This window comes from Netta rufina (genome assembly GCF_964035555.1).
Source record: "Netta rufina genome assembly, chromosome: 6".
In the NCBI taxonomy this organism is placed as follows: domain Eukaryota; kingdom Metazoa; phylum Chordata; class Aves; order Anseriformes; family Anatidae; genus Netta; species Netta rufina.
The window spans coordinates 21,249,312-21,267,466 of NC_140129.1; the positions used below are offsets into that span (position 1 = coordinate 21,249,312).

The 18,155-nt window shown below is 36.9% G+C and overlaps 1 protein-coding gene across 1 annotated transcript in view; it reads left to right on the forward strand.

Moving 5' to 3' along the window:
• Positions 1–7,323: 7,323 nt before the first annotated feature.
• Positions 7,324–18,155, forward strand: part of LOC311210830 (sodium channel protein type 1 subunit alpha) — a gene marked incomplete at both ends in the record, with an annotated part of 68,614 nt that continues 57,782 nt past the window's right edge. Inside the window, 2 exons of the mRNA XM_084289037.1 lie at positions 7,324–7,590; positions 15,006–15,139. Coding sequence (XP_084145163.1) covers positions 7,324–7,590; positions 15,006–15,139 — 401 coding nt within the window. The remainder of the gene's footprint in view (positions 7,591–15,005; positions 15,140–18,155) is intronic.

Here is an 18,155-nt window from a genome sequence, read left to right on the forward strand (position 1 = left end):
CAGCAGATTAGTGGATGGATTTTAATGAGCTGATGGCAATGACCAGGTGGTCTCCTGATGCAGGAGCTGGGAGTAATAAAACCAAAGGTTTATTTATTACCTGGCCATTTTGAGAAAAGCTGTGTGCAAGAGAGAGAGCTTGAATGAGTCAGGCCAAAGTGCAAAATTTAAGCTAAGAGTCAGTAAGAAATTCAGAGAGATAGCAGTGGAGGTCTGTTTTACTTTTTCTATTTTTGTTTTTCTCTTGTTTACTCTCTTCAGAGTAAAGCATAATGGTATTAATGACTTCTGCAAAGTCTCCGTGTCTCTTGCTTTGAATGCTGTTTTTTTCTGAATCACATGGTTCAGCTGCTGTTTTCCCGAGTGAGCTGCACACCAGTGTCAGAAGTATGGTGTTTTGGGATGAATCTGTTAAGACACAAGTGAGTGTGGGAATAAGCACTGGTGCTGGGATTTTATGAGGCCTGTTGAAACATAGGTGCCATTTGTAGTAAAGGAAGCAGACAGGCTTTGTCTAGAAGGTGTGCCAGAGGGACTTATCAAGGAAATGCGTAGCCTGGAGGGAGTACATCATATCAATTGCAACACAAAGTTGAGCTACAGAAACCAGCTCTAAACGTGTACAATTGCTTGTGTACTAGCTGCAATAATTCATAGTTGTTAGTGTAAATAATTTATTTAATATTCACTAGGGTAGATTAACTGCACAGTTATACTGCTTCTAGGGCACAGGATGGTAGGGCTTGAGTGATGTCAGGTCTTAAGACTACTGACCTGTGTAGGGGTGCCTGGACATAAGACTGAGACATAGTGGTCTGATGAATGTCCGTTTGATGGGAGCTTGTGCAAAATGGCATTAGACTAGCACTGTTAACTCAAATTCTATTGGAAAACTATTCAAAACTAATCAGAAAACAGGTGAGATTTTCTTACTTTTTTATCTTTGACCTAGCCTACGTACTGAAAAAAGTTTGTTTCTTTTTTTTAAAGTCACAATGATGAGATAATTTTTTATTAATTGTAAGAAATTTTCAGAGATGCAAATCATCTGAAAAAAAAAGGAAACTGTGACATTTATATAACTTGTACTGCATAGCCTACATTGCTTTGTTTATTTATTTTTTTAACCAAAGAAAGGCACTATTATGTTTGCTACGATAAATGGAGGAAAACATTTCATACATTGCTTGAGAAAATTATTATTAAAATGGTGATGTTGATTCTCAATATGAGGGGGTCCCTTTACTGATCAAATGAAAAAAAGCAGAAAGGCCGCTTCTCTGCACTCTGTACTGCAGCTATTTGTTGCACAAGGTACACTGCAGGAACAAAATACACATGGAATTCATTCAGCTTGGTAGCACTCCAGTAGTTCTAAACTATTAAATGTATTTGCTCTGATGGAGTAGTAATCCAGATGCCCTGTGATTTGTCCCTTTAATTATTTTTTTCTTTCTATGGAACTGCATAACCAATTTTTTTCAGCTTTCTAAAATAGAAATGACTCTGTTGCAGTTAATGGAATTAAGCTATCAAAGCAGAAAGCAGAAGCAAGCTCTTTATTTTTAATCTAAAGCAAAGCACAGTAGCTATAGAGATACATTGCTTAAATTTAAAAATGTAATGAGAAGTCCAATGGCAATCAAACCAATGCATACACGTATATAAAATTAACAGTGATGAACAAAATGCTGTGTCCACATCATGTGGTCATTTGATTTACTCTAAATGACAAACATGGATAAGGACTAACAATATACATGTTTGAGGGGAGGTAGGAGTGGAGGAGTGAAAACTGCAACTAAACCCTCTTTTCTATTAGATATTCTTAATTTTTTTCTCAACTATTATTCTCACCTCCAGCAATATTAAACCAATTTCTCAAGTGAATTTATTGGATGCAATAGGGAAATAGCTTTGGGAGCAGGGATCAGAAGCCATGACTGCCTTCCCAAATGAAGGCTTACCATTAAGTTGCCAAGTTCATGTTTTCTTGAGGGCTTCCTTTCCATACCAGTAAATCTTGATTTCATCCTGCATAGTGATGGCACTATGAGTACTGCAAAGACAGATCAGATGGTCTGCTGCCTGTGGTAGTGTAAGTGTTTTGCTGATTGGTGGAAAATCGTGGCTCTGAATTCTGAGAGCTGATGGGGGAGTTAAATATAAATACTCATGTAATGAGATGTAAACTAAGCAATTATACAAAAGTGTGGATATCACAGACATTAACTGCATTTCCTCTCTTTGTCTTCTGCTTTCTGGCTGTTGGGCAGTCTAGACTGAGGCACTAAACTGCCTTCCTAAATCACATAGCTACCCTTAATTATTTGCAACTCTGTGGCAAATAGTGATCCACTCTGCTCATTGCTCCCCTTCTATGTTTCTTTTCCTGTGCCAGTATCTTTGCTGGGTATCAGCTTATATAATGGAAATACCTAGCTGCAAAGCACAGATGTTTGCTTGAGCAAATATATGTTATTTTATTGCTTTCAGTATTTCAGATAATTCGCTTATTTGTCAATGCATAAGTATGTGCCTTGTTCTGATACTATTCTACTTCTGATACTATACTAGAATACTATTATCAGACTGATAATATGCATGTTTCCTTTATAAATCTGTTCATTAGAATTGAATTTAATTTTATATATGAGCTACAGGGAGTCATAAAAAATTGTGCAGTCTTAAGAACCTAATCTGATTTCTGTTCTTCTGCTAAGTGTGTTGCTTTGGATAAGCTACCTAATTTCAGAGCTACCTGTAGTAGCCCTAAAATGGAGATAAACAGGCCAGATATAGGCTCGTCTTCTGTGAAGACAGGAAGAAGGTCTACTCCTCAGCTCTACTCCTCGCATATAAAGCCATAATAGTTGGCAACACGTCCCCACTTCTCCTCCCAAAAATCTACACTTTGCGGAAGGTTATTCAATTTTATTCTGTGTTCTGAAGGCATGAATCATAATGACTAGTTGATAATTCAGAAATACAGAGAAACTCTGCCAATAAACAATAAGAAGCAAAGTTCCATAGAGATTTGTGCTGTGTGAATTCACATGTAGATTCACTTATCTACCTTGATTTGTAGTAGCTGTGATTTGTTATGTTGTGCCTTGAATCAGCCGGGTGACAATACCTGTGCATATCACTGATAACCTTACTAATATACTGATAGTTGAAATGAAAGTGAAGTTACCAATGTCATCTTATTGCAATTCAAAGTATTAATGCTAGTCTTTATGATGATGCTTTTTTTTTTTTTTTTTATAGTAAAATGTATGATTTTTTTAAAAAATTGATTTGTTAGTTTATGCCAAAAGCAAAAACATAATGTATGTCACAAGGCAAGGGCAAAGTGAATGGCAAACATTAAATTCTGCTTAGTCTAGCAGAATGCTCTTGTCTGTTTTCCCTTAGCAATCAGTTTCACAGTACTGGATAGTATGAGGAAACAGCAGTGTGTACAGACATTTAAGGGTAGCTTTCTGAAATTCAAAGGAAGGTTAACCAGACAATGAAACAGTCCAGTTTCATTTGCTAATCACTTAATGTTTCATTTGATGCTATTTTTATTTTCTATTAGTGGTGATAGATTACTTGTTTCTTACATCACTAAGTGTAAAAAATCTTATTTTGGGGTGTATATAATGAAGAGTCCTGTGAGTCATTAATTCTGCAAGTAACAGTGCAAAAGAGTATGTGATGCATTTGTTGAAAGACCCAAGTACCTTTCCTTTTGCACTCATCTTTCCGCTTCATCTTGGAAATACATTCACCCATGATGAACTAGAGCTGCACCATCTCATATTGCACTGTGGAAGGGTACAAATCTAGTCTCACCATCAGTTCACCCAAACTGAGAAACTGGAGAATACAGCTGAATATAGTAGGGTGGGGGAGGCAGAGGTATTAATCCACTGGTACTTCAGATGCATGCAATGTTTTACCCCCAAAAGGTACATAAGTTATTCTCTAATTCATGCTTGCTGCATGTTCCGTTGTGCCTGACATGGCTATGTCAACTGAAAAACAAAAATACCATTCTTGTCTGTTCACCGTGTCTACACACCTGCAGCATTAACCATGGGAGAAAGTTAATATCTATGTAGTTCTAGATATGTATGTAGATAAGCATGGCACACAGCACATTGCTATACAGTAAATCTGAGAAGCTACAGCTTTTTTAAAGTTAATCATACTTCTATGCTTATTGAGTAAAATTAATGCTAACTAATACTAAAAGTTATATTGCTGAGAATTTTGGCACCTCAAAGGGTGGGAGAAGCAGGAAGAGTTTTTGTTTGTTTTTTTTAGAGGTTAGGTTTCATCTCAGCATTCTGACAGAAAAGTGATCGTGGAAGACTTTATGTAGGTGTTTCTGTAGGTGAAAGTATGAATGAAACCTGTTGTATCATAAGTGTTGTTTAAACTCGTCTGTTACGATCAAAATCCTACATTTCTATCACATAGGGTCCACTGGAACTTCAACGTCTCAACATTCATTAAATTATATGGCAAATGGATGATGAATTTAAATGTAGGAGTGTCGTCACAGAAGATCAAATATAGAAGCACACTATTATGGCTCATAAATCAATTACAGAAATAAATTAGCTTACTAAAGTTCAGGTATTTGCAGTATTGCAGTATGCCAAGATCATCCTGAGCAAATTCTCTGGAAACTTTTGTTACTGTTAGTTATTATGGCAATGAAGATCATGAAAGCAGCTAATGGCAAACAGCTAATGTTTTTCAGATTAGGAAAAAAACCTTGTCAAAACCTGCCTCTTTTTCAGAGAGTTAAGTATAGTCTAATTGACTTCCACATAGGCCAGCATGCAACTGTTTTGGCATCACTTTTAGATGAGACACCATTTCTCCATCTATCTGCTTACAAGTCCCTTCATTTTGCCTAGTAAATTTACCTAGGTGAAACTTAAAGACTAGATTTTTTTAAAGCTCTGTGGATATTTGATCTGGAGTTATTCCATAAGCATGCATAGATTTATGACTATGTAAGGTGTACAGTAAATCAGATCCATCATGGAAGTGCTGAATTAATTGCATGTATATTGCCCAGATGGTCGTTGTGTGAGTAGCTAATCCAGTGTAGCTCTAGATGCTTCAGACTTAATATGCATGGGCAGATCAACATTGTGCAATAGCACAGATGCAACCGAACAACTTCAGACTTCTGAATGTGGTTTACAGATGGTCTGTGCACAGAGTATATTGAGTGTGCTCTGGAATTAACTGTCTTAAAACAATCCATACACTGCAAAGTATATACAAATATATGTCACCGGGGAAAATTCAGAAGAAACACAATGATTCTATTCTATAAAAATTCCAAGTACCTTATTTTACAGAATTTGAAATGTTTTGCCTACCAATACATTGCACATCAGAAAGTCAATGAAACACAAATGAAGATGTAGAAGAGAAAAAAAAAATCTCTGATACATCATTCACTCCAGAGGGAGAGAAGTTGGTAAGAAATCCGTCCCTTTGTCCCTTCCTTTTTAAAATAAACTGAGAAGAGAAAAGCCTGATTGTAGGTTTTTATGTTTCTTTCTCAATAGCAACAGTGTATTTCTGAATATTAGAAACTAATGACAGAGCATGCAAACTGTATGTCTGTAATTGTTCAGTAATTAGGGGCTTGAATTTTTGATTCCCAGAAGTAAACCTAACCATAAAACGGGGAGCTGAGGAATATCTGGAGAATGGCTGGAGAATGCTATATATGTAGAGGAAGAGAAGGTTTTAAATCCTTATTGCTTCAGGTACACTTGTATCCATTTTACCCTTAATGGAGAAAGAAGAAGGAAGATGCTGATTCCTTCTAGGATTAGAAATGAGGTTCAGAGGTTTAAAGAGGTTAGGTCTTTTAGGTTTAGAGAACTGATTCTGGATACAGTCTGCATGGGTTAATACCTTGGGTTCGAGTAGATCAGCACCTTTTTAATTTTTTTACAAAGACAAATCTTATTTCTTTAGAATCTCTTCCTCTGATTGTGGCTAATGATTGTATACACCTCGGTAAAATATGGGTTGCAGATTCCATAACTATTTTGACCCCTCTTTCATAATTTATCTACTGCGTTCCACTGCTGAATACATCTGTTCTGTGTGTTTAAGATGGTTGTGCTCACCCTGGCATTAATGATCTACAGGATTTGGGGGCTTATTACTTACTACTTGACAATTTTTCTTTGTTTTCATCTCTACATTTTTTTTATACTTATAATCTTCCATTCTCCCTAATTTTTCCATTGCACATTCTTCACTCTCCTAATTCTTTCTACACTGATATGCTGTCTCCTCTTTTTTCCATTTATGTCCTATTTTCTTTTTTTTTTTCAGCTTCTTTCTCTAACTTCTGTTTTTATTTATCTTGTTTTTATCTGTGTCAATATGAACCCCTCCCAGCCACATCTTTTATTCTTACTTCTCTGTCATTCTACATCCCTTGCTTATTTTGAAGTGTACTGACCTGCATTGATCCTTCACTCTCCTGAAAGGTTGACTAATCATTTTTCAAACACCCCAGCAATGGGTAGAGAGTGAAGTCACCTCATGAAATTCAGGCATGAGAAATATACTCCATTGTGTGCCCAAATACGCATTTCATCTCTATGTCTGATGTCATCAGAAAATTTTCAGCAGCATGAAAGATGTTGGATCTGTAATTTTTAACAGGATTTTTTTTTCTCTCATCAGGTTTATTCTTTTCAGCTGCAATGTATTTCAGCTGCAATGTACACATCACCCTCTGAGTAAAGAATTTCTCCTTAATATCTAATCTAAGCCTCCCTTTTTTTAGTTTAAAACCATTCTCCCTTACAGGCCCAGCTTTCCTGTAGGGCCCCTTTAGGTGTGCTGGAAGGCCACTGTAAAGTCTTCCCAGAGTCTTCCCTTTTCCAGGCTGAACAGCCCCAACTCACTCAGCCTGTTTCCACAGGATAGATGCTCCAGCCCTCCAATCATCTTTGTGGCTTCATTGGCCACGTTCAAACACATTCTGGACTCATTCAAACTGGTTCATGTCATTCTTTTACTGGGGGGTTCATGAGAGTGAAGTAGAGAGGGAGAAACACCTCTCTCACCCTGCTGGCCGTGCTTCTTTTGGTGCAGCCCCAAATACAGTCAGCTTTCTGGGCTACAAGCACACATTGCATAAACAAAAGCATTTCAAAATAAATGTAATATCTTTCTTACTCAGTGATTGTAACATGTTTGTTTAAATTTTATTTTCTGCCTTCTTTTAGAATTTTCCTATGCAGAAGAGTGAATGCTAATTAAAATGTGCAGGATGAAAAGATGGAGCAGCCAGTGCTTGTACCACCAGGACCAGACAGCTTCCAATACTTCACTAGAGAGTCTCTTGCAGCTATTGAACAACGTATTGCTGCAGAAAAAGCTAAGAATTCCAAACAAGATCGTAAAGACAATGATGATGAAAATGGGCCAAAGCCAAACAGTGATTTGGAAGCAGGAAAAACACTTCCATTTATATATGGCGACATACCTCCAGGAATGGTGTCAGAGCCCTTGGAAGACATGGACCCATATTATATCAATAAAAAAGTGAGTCTAATATCAATCCTGTTCATATGACAATGTTTGGAATGCTTCATCATGTTTATTTCATTTACTTACAGTGGATAATACAGTTTGTTTCTTCATCTGTTAACTGACAACCATGTAGGAAAATGCCATTCTAATAATGCAGAAACAGCTGAGCATTGTTAAAAGGGCTAGATATACAATAGCAGAAAGTGTTAGATGCCAGTGGCATATACACGTTCCACCTTCCAGAAAGGTGGTAATAAATATTTAATATCTTGTTATACAAAGTTGTTTTAGCTAATGCATGCTTTAGAACAAATTTAGCCTCATGTGCCCTTCATGCATGAGTCCTCTACAGAAGGATGCATTTTAAAAAGTATGATTTTTAACGTCGAATTTATCAAATGGCACTAAATGTAACATGATGACTGACTGCATAATTTGGTTAAACAATAGGGTATAAATAAATAGAATTTAAATCTATTCTCCTGTACACTGATCTCTAAATCAGTAGCAAAGTGCCCACTGTCCCCTATGGCACAGGACACAACCCATCTCCTTAGTGGTTATTAACCATTCATTGTTTTCTTTTAGTTTACATCAAAATTTATACAGATTTATATCCTTTGATATAATTGAATTAATATGAACATCAAAACTGAAACATACTAAATAGTCTTTGGTTTTGAATAAATGTAAGGATTCTAAGTGTAATAATATAGTATGTACAAAAAAGTGCATATATTATAAATGAAATACTTTGCAAACTTAAAAAAAAAAAAAGTAAGGAGTTATTTAAACTAAGTACAGGGTTACACACTTTCTCTGAGGTTCTTTATATTTAAAAATGACAGCATGAACCAATCTATAATACAATTTGGTCCCAGGATTCTGCTTTGGTAGCAAATTCTAGGGAAATATATGGAATCAGAGAAGTGCAAGGATAAGTGGGAAATATCATAAGGAGAATGTAAAGCTGCTTTTAAAGTTTCTGTTGTAACTGGCCTTGAACAACTCTGCAGTCCTTCCAGGATGATTCTGTTACAGTCTGTGTACAGCAGAAAAGCTTTACAGCTCATAGTGATAGCTAGCTTGGGTGATAGTTTAATTATTAGATACTGTGGTTATGAAAACTCTATAAATATCAAGACAGGAGTTATTTTGATTTGCACAGTGTGCTGTATTCTAAGTGTCTTTTAGTGTGCTAAATTTTATGTGATTTATGAGTCCTGTTTTGACAAGAGAGAAAATACTATGTGAAAGAACAATATTTTTATCTTTATTATTTGATGCCTCTGAAAGTGCCTTTATCTGCCATTCACAGTGTACGAAGTTTTATCTTTAAATCACAGCTCTACTTTTACAAAGATAAAAGATCTGTTTCTGTAAAAGCAGGCCTTGTGGAGTTCCATACTAATTGTGTCTGACTGTTTATGATACAAAAATCATGCATCATTATATCCCTACCTGCCCACAGTGCATCCTGGACCTTTACAGTCAAATCAACCAGTCCTCTGTGTCTTACACAGGGGAAGACATGCTTGGTATGACCAACAGGTATGTCTCTTGAGCCCTTAGAAACTGAAGACCTGTTCAGTCCTTTCATGGATGGAGGTGAAAAGCTACTGTATTAGGCAGGTCTGACAGGGTGCAAGAAATGAAGCAAAACTATCTGAACATATTCAATCAAGTTTCTAGATCTTGCCTATGTGGAATGAAGAATCTTTTAATTTGCACACTAAATAAATTTTGTCAGCAAATAACACATACAGTAATTCCTGCTGGGATTCTCTCATTCTGGTCTGCACATCCACTTCCACTAGGCACATTCCACTATGTGCTTCAGTCTTCTATCGTATAGGAAAAGAAACAGATCTTTCATTCAAAGACATGAAAAAACTTTCTCACCCACTAGAAATTCCTCCCTTCCTCCTTCCTTCAATAGGAGGAAAATAGATTTTCCTAACAAAAATTCCAACAGCTATTTCAATTTTACATCAATAATTTGATTTTAAAATATCTACTTCCTGTATTTTCTTACATAGTTATATGTGAATTCTGGAAAGACTTTTGTCTTGCTTCACTTGTCTTTTGAGAGTCTTGGTAGCAGCTGATGCTCCTCCAAGCCTCAGAAGGAGAAATAGTTTGAGAAAAGCCTGAAGCAGTAGGGAACATCTCCATGAAGAATCAAAAGACTCTTAATGCACAGTGCATTCACCTTCATACCATTTTACAGATTTCTTTTTACCCCTCTCTGAATTCCATCTTCTAAAGCCAAGGAGTCAGTCAGCACAAAGTATGCCAATGTAACAGTCTGACAGCTGCTGCCTGATGATTAGAGATTAGAAACTGCTGCCTGGGGAAGCTATCTGAAATTATAATGGTCTAAAGAGAAACTAGAGAATGAAGGAAATAAGTATTTGCAAGAAATATTTAAGACAAGTGTATGGATTAGCAGATGCCACTGTTGCTTCACAACTCTGTTAACATATATCATATACAATATCTGATTTATCTGCAGAACCTATATAAGTTTGGCTTCCAAACTTGCAAATAGGGTATAAAAATGGTTAACTACAGCGGGGGAGGGGGGTTGGTTTCTTGTTTGCTTTTGTTTATTTGTTTCTTGGGTTTTGGGTTGTTGGTTGTTTTTTGCTTGTTTGTTTGTTGTTTTTTTCCTGTTTTCAGGATATCATGGGCCAGCAGAGCTGAGCTGTTGCCAAAAGCTCTAAGTTCTGTGGAATCACCGCTTTTTTTCCAATGTCAGTGGAATGTTTTTTTTTTTTTTTTTTCAAAAATGAGTGTCCCTCCTTACTTAATATTGAAAGCTGCCATTTGAAAATGCATTCTTCCAGATCACCTCCTTACACTGTAAGAGTAGTGAGGTTCAAATGTGTCAACAGCAATTTTCAATTTTGTAGCAAGATTGAACGAATTCACTATTATTTTTTTCATGCATTGGAATTTGAAGCATCTAGAATGTTTCACATTTCATCTTTGGGACTCTTTTCTTAAGCAATAGGTTTGTACATGTCATGATTTTATATAAGCTAATCCACAATTAGACAGGAATAAATAACTGTGTTGAGCTGGTATGAGAGCCTTAATTTTTGGATAAGGTAGTCTTTGATTAGAAATGGGAAAACCTGTTAATAGAAATAAACAGATAGGTGTGCTAGCATTCTGTTTGGGTATGTAAAACCTACAACCAAAGAGGATGTATTCATGCCCAATATTAATTTGAAGTTGAAAGGCAAAAACAAAAAATCTGTCAAAACAGACAACCTCTGTTTGACAACAGAACAGCCTATTATAGCAATGTCACACACCTGATAGTAGTATAGATTTACACTGTATTCCAGATAGCCTGAATGTCAGCAACTGTACCCTGGGAACATAATTCTTCTATTATAATATAATATCTGTTCTTATATTCTTATGATTTTACTATAATTAAGCGCTATTGACCATGGTGCTCAGTAATGCCTATTGTTAGAACTGTTAAGTTTAGCATTCTAAGTCATTGCAATACTCTTTATTTTGTCTAAAATAGAGCAAAAATGAACCTGAGTTTTACCTGCTTTTTACATTCCTCTTCTGTTTAAGAGCAAATCTGTGTGTTCCTGGTACAATGGTGACTGCCTGTCCATGCTCAAGCTGCCATCACAAAGGATCAAGGAGGTTCACACTGCTATCTATAGAGAAAAGATCAGCTGGAATCCCTGAAGATCTGACCAACAGGCATGCATCAAAATCTGGTCCACTTAGTTCCCTACTTTAAGGGCAGGCTATTTTGTCTTTAAGCTAGGCTGACACATCAAAGAGGAGGGAAATGATAGTTGGAATTAAATGGGAATTACTTCACTTTCTTCCTTCTGTAATGTAGATTTAGCATTGCTGCTGATTGCCACTGCATGCCCTGCCTCTTGCCGGAAGGATGTTGATTGATATCTGTCAGAAGAGGTGTCGCCTTTTGTCCTGGCACTTGGTGATATCAGTCACCTAATCTGATCAAACCACTAGCTCCTGGGAGTCCCAGACTTGTCTTGACTTGCAGAATCAAAGAACCTGTAAAACCACTTAACTTCATTACGTCAGAAAATGTGAAAGCACTAATGATTTTAGATATTGTAGATGGCTTTAAGTGAAATAATTTTGAATTGAAAAGTTCTAGCAAAGCAAAAAATAAAAATAAAATAAGGTCTATATAGAATAAAATTGTTTGAAAAGATAAAAACAAAACAAGAAAATGCCAATTTCAAATATGCCATGAGTCTTTTGTTCTAGATGTCCCTAGGGCTTTCCCCAGGAAACCATTTGCTGTGAATCTAAGTTACCAGCACAACAATATGTCACCACTTGCCTTTCAGAAGGTGCTATGAGTTTTTAGATGGTGTTTATCTAACCGTGGGAAGTGGAAATGCAATGCATTAGCACTCAGCCTTTCAGAAACTACTTTTGAAGTCAACCAGGGGGAAGGAAAGGAGAAATAAGGTTTAAAGAACTCTCTGTCCTGAAAGGTTCTCAGAGTCTATGTTTTTGTTCAGTGTGGATTCTTCCCTCTTAGCTGTATCTTGTCAAAATACTCTTCCTCTTTCTTTGCCCTGCAAAGAATGCAGTGTCTGGGTTCAGATCAAATATGACAGAAGTTACAGAGCTGGGGCCCAGGTTACAGACACAAAAGCTGCATATTGGACACTTCTCTTTAGGGATTTCACTGAATTAATATCCACACTGGCATACTTTGAGTGTGAGCAGGCTCTCTGCCTTTATAAAATCATTAAAGCACTTTATAAAACCTAAGCCCTAGAAAGTATACATAATCCTTAATGTACGGATCTTAATCTTATAATTTATTTAGAATTTATTTAGCTTTTCTCGGTATATGCCTGCTTTGTATTGGCAGCTTTGGGTGCAATGCTTCATGTTCATCCACAATGCCTACACACTGGCTTGCATCTGGGCTGGGACTGGGGTGCCATATCACAGACTCACTAGGGAAGCTTACACAGGGATTGGATGTTAGCTGTTACCTGCATGTTTTAGGAAAATTCTCCATCAGAGATGAGATACAATTTTAGTTCGTGTTTAAGGCTACAAATCAGAGGACCAACAGAATCATTCTCAAGGGTCCCATCACAGAGATGTTTTGGGTGAAGAATCAGAACTGAGATAAGAAATTTAAGGCTTGTTGGTTCTGCTTATGCAGGGCAGCAGAAAGTAGAACAGCTAAAATAGCAGCAGCTTCCGACTGAAACTGGAGCAGTGCCAGCATGCTGTTATTTTCCATAAGGCATGTTAGAAAAGAGATGTATGTTTAATATGCTTGTGTTCAAAGATTTTTAAAAAGATGTAGGTTGACTAAATGTAGGTGGTGTAGTTTTAGATGCAAAGTTGGTAGGGTGTGTGATTTTTAGTGCTTTTTGTCAACTACCTCATAGCTATGGAAGCTGGGAGCATGAGCTGTGAGGTCTGGGGGCCGGAGACAGACCTGAGAGGGGAAATTTGCCTCCCCTCAGAATATTGTACCAAAGAACATCATTCATCTGCTTGGTTATTTCAATATTTAAAATGAAATCTTCAGTTAAGGTCAAACCCTGTTACCCTTGAAAGGTCGTTGTTATCTGTAACTGGAAATATAATTTAGGAACATCAGCTCGAGCTTTATCCCATTGCTGTCAGTTTCATATGCAAATTCTCCATTTCTGTGCAGAAGCAGAGAAAACAAATACACCTCTTAATCTTTCCTACAGATTTTTAGCTTGTACTTGTGAAGATTAAGGACCCTTACTATTAAGGGATTTGGTCTTTATTGGAAGGTGTGCTGTGCAGACCCAGGACAGAGAATCAGCTCAGGGAAGAAGCCAGCAAGTTGGGCTAACTTTTCCTCAGGGATTATCCCTGATTTCTCTGCTTTCAGTACTTGGTACCCACCACAGACTGTTAGAAACCCCTATCTCCCTCCATCTTCTGGATGCTCCTAGAGATTGGTATCCATACTTCACGGTCCATAAATACTAAATTTCCCAAATATAAGCAGACTAAAGAATCATCCTTCTTGAACCTCCTTGGTATATTTTCTCGGTGTAATGGCCTTCCCAGAAATAGTTTTGTAATCCACTTGCCTATGGTCTTGAAGTGGAACTTGACCTCACAGATACCAAAAAAGATCAAAATATCCTTTCCCACATTTCCACTGGCATCCTAGTTTACAGCTCACTTCTTCAGCAACGTAATGATAAAAAGGAGGCTTTATCATAGCTGATCCAAGAAACGTACAACTCTGACAAAACATAAAAAGCAATTTTAGACTTTTTTTCTTTGTCAGATTCTTCAATACCTGAATTTAGGCCATAATCCTTGCATCATCCCTTCCACAGCATGCAGATCTCTTCCAACTTACTGATCCTTCCCTCTGCAGTGTTTTTCATTCTCTTTTGATTGATCATGCAACTGAAGAGCACTTGAGCATCAAAAAGAAACCTGACAGTCCACATTTCCAGTGCTGTATTGTTAATGTTGTTGCGGCCATGATGGACTGCAGTGTAAGCAAAGCAATGTCTGTAGGGTTTGCCTTCAAGTATTTCATATTTGGATCATGGATTTATTTGAGAAAAACATACAAGCTTTTAGGCCCACAAAGTCATCATCAGTTCTTTGAAGCAAGGCTTGCATGCTTTCATGTTTCTCTAAATTTGATAGGCTCTTTAGCTGTTAAAATTAAATTTAACAAGTTCTGTGTGTTCTGGGGAAGATTCACACCTTCAAACCACAATTTTGCAGAGAGGTCATCTGGGATGTGTCTCTTGTTCTCCTCTGGTAAGGTGCATTCAGATGTCCACAGTCCTCAGAGCTCTGCCTAGTCATGGCTAGATGTCTTATTGCTATTTCCCTCTTTAGCACAAAGACCAAGAAACAGAATAGAATTAAAAAAAAAAAAAAAAAAAGAGAGAGAGAGAGAGAGAGAGAGAGAAGGAATGGGCAGTCTACTAAACCAGTTTGTATAAAGAATTCTCTTATTAACACCTCATTGATATCCACAGGTAAAGTTTCCCTGTTTATGGTATTTTGAACAGGAAGAGAGAGGTTTTGATGGGAAACCAAAACCCAAAACTACAATTATAATTTTAGTTAATTGTTTCTGCATCTTTTTTACAAGAAACAGATCATGTAAATATATCATATACTGAGGATGTTAAACAAAGCAGTATTACAGAAATGTTAATGAATTAAATATTTTGTATTTAAAATTATATTTTTGTACATCAGGTAAGTACAGGAAATAAGCCTTATTTTGAAAATGACTCATTTTTGGTGTACTGGCTATTCAAAAAATTATAATTTTGGTGATTGTCACTAGGAAAGGTTTTTAAATGAGCATTTACATTGAATATAAAATGTCTTATAAAATGTCTTTTCTTCCTCTTTTTCAGACCTTTATAGTATTGAATAAAGGGAAGGCAATCTTCCGATTCAGTGCCACCTCTGCCCTGTACATTTTAACTCCCTTCAATCCTCTTAGAAAAATAGCTATTAAAATTTTGGTACATTCATATCCTTTTCAATAGTGGTTCAAAATGTTACACAAAAAGAAAAAAACATATCTCTTTCTATTTCATTGTAAATAAAAGTTTTCCATAAGCTTTTAATTTTAATTTTATTTTACAGTGTAAGTCTTATGTTAAGTTTCTATAAATACTAGGAAATTTCCATATATCATGTAGATATACTTTAGCTATCCTGTAGAATTTCAATACTTCTGCTGTTGAAATTTACAGGTGGATTTGAGATACCACTGATCTTTTAATTTTCAAATCTTTTTCATTTTTTTTAAACATTCTTGTCATAGACGATTTGAATTTACAAGAATTTTTCAGAAAAGTTTCTTCAGATTAACTTTAATATTAAATGCTTCTGACTCTTTTTTGTGCTATGAAGCTTATCCATAATATATGTATATATATGTGTATTAAAAAACTATTTGTGCTCACAAATTCCAGAAAAGCTTTTGCAGGAAAATAGGTAAATAAATAGCTTCTCAGGAATAGCTATCTCAGGTCTAAGTTTTTCCTACCTTTTAAGGGTCTTTCTAAGGCCATCTGGATAAACAGCTTTAATCTCTGTTGCAGTAGCATGCCTGGAAGCCTGGTTCTCACCAGGCTTCTCACACTTACAAACTTGCCCAGTTGCACTATATGCTTCTGCCAAATTTCATACACTGCCAGAAAGCATAGGTAGCTATCCAGCAAGCAGTTTGCAGTGCATTTGTATGTGCAGCTGGTGGACAGATTGGGGGACCATAACTGATGGGACAGTGCACAAGATTAGGTTTTAGTCTGGCATGTGAGATTGGTGCCTGATGTTTATAACAGTTGATACATGTTTCTAGAGAGTGATGTTTTGCTGAAACTTTCTTGCAAAACTCTAGGACTGGGAAAAGTAGCCACCAAATGAAAACTTCAATATGATAGTAAAACTTTTAACAGCGAGCGCTTAGTCAAAGGCAGAAGTCTTGTTCTAGAGACTGCTGGTGGAGTCTTGTAGGTATTTGGGAAAGAGTAAGAAACAAGGCTGACTGCTCATGAGACCTTTACCTCTGAGCTCTCTGGAAGTTAAAGCAGTGAGAGGAGGAGAGGAGTGAGGGAGCAGCTGGGGACAGTAAGGGACCTGACAGACCTGAGGACACAGTGGCGGTGATGGTGAGAAAATGCAGCCAAACACTATCAAATTGAAGGTATTTTTATTTTAATTAGAGAAATAGATTTTTTTTTTCTCTTAAATAGAAGGATGGATGCATAGTTTTTTTCCTTTTTATTTATTTATTTATTTATTTATTTATTTATTTATTTTAGTTCAGTGTAGTGCAAACACTGCAACTATTAATGTGTTTAACCACTTAATATGTTCTATGATAAAGTTTGAATTTCAGATGTTCATATTTTGTCAAGGTTAGTTTATAAGAAAAAGATTAGAGGGTAGCGTGGGTTACTATTTTTAATAATCTTGTGAGGTTTATCAATAATAATCCCCCTGCCCTGATGTTTTGAGGAAGAGGCTAGGCATTGTGGCCTCTGTAAAAGATCTGTGCCTTTTGCTTTCAACAAGAAAGATGTTTTGAGCATAGTGAAATGGGCACATCTTGGAGAACCTCCATCTGCATGTCCTCCAAATTCTCTGAACCTCTGTGTATGGTGCTCTGATGACATGTGCCCACACACGTGGCCAGATGTTGCTGTCCCAGCGCAGAAGCACAGTGTGTCTCTCCCCAGTGTTCAGAGACTTCTGCAATTGTTCTTCTTCACTGTTGGTATTCATTGTAACACAGGAAGTGGTAACAGCATGAATTTCTCTGCTGACTCACCTCCTGGTATGTCACCTTTTTTATTCTTCTCTTCTTGCCTGCCTGACTCAAGTCAAGGTAGAGTGTGCAACTGAGAGGGCAATGCAAGAGTGATGGAGGATGGCCAGACTTTTGCAATGAATAGGAAAGGATGAAAAGGTTAGAATGGGGGGGGGGGGGGGGGGAGGTGGTGGTTGTTGCAGACAAAGAAGGCAGGCAGCAGTGGCTGGAACTGCAGAGTGCAAGGAGTGTTAGAAAGGAACAAGGAGATGCTCAAGTGAAAAAGTGGTACCTTGCTAAGTACTCCTATGATAGCCTCTGCAACATGAAATTACTGTGTTACTCAGCATTTCATGACTGCCAGCAGCTGTCTGTGAAACCAATGGGTAATATCTTTTTTTTCCAATCTCCATCTCCCAAAAAGTCCACACAGCTGATAGGAGACTTCAGCTGCTGCAGTAACTGATTAGCGCAAGGCTGTGCAGTGGTTTTAACACTAATCCTTGCTTATATAAGACGAGTGTGAAAAATATATTTCCATGAAGAAGCCACCATAAATCAGAATTGTTTACATATGTGTATTGGTAAATTCTTACATAATTTTTACATATACAACGTAAAATATTAAATTAATGGAAGGTTGAGGTAATAAGTCAAATATTCCAAATGTAGGAGAAAAGGGAAGAGTGGCACAGACATTGAATGTACCAGTTACTTTGGAGATTCAAATGTGGGAAAGCCTGGTAAGAGTTAGGATTTCAAAGTATGTTTGTTTTGAGAGAGAATAGCACTTTGACCATGCAGCAGACACACATGGTGAGTTATGTACAGAGAGTGAGCGACATGCAAAAACCTGCCTGTGGCCTTCGTTATGAATGATAGATAGCTGTAAACATACAATACACTACACAGGGCTAGAATTGCGGCTCTCCTAAGAGGACATTCAAATGCTTTAACTGCTAAGATTATCTCCCAACCTTGTTCTTGGAATTCATAAGGATTCGGTGAATAATTTTTGAAGGTACTTCATTTGCTACATACCTGGAGGATATAGGATGAAGAAGGAAGAGATCCTACGGACAAATCTAATATGTTGCGTGTTTCTGGTTTGTTCAGAGAGCATTGTCCACCCTGTCCACTAAATGAGTTGTATAGGCCCTCTTTAGTCTAGACTTCTGAATGCCGGCCATTTGTGACTTAACATTATTTTAAATTAGTTTTTGTGGTATGTGATATATATGGT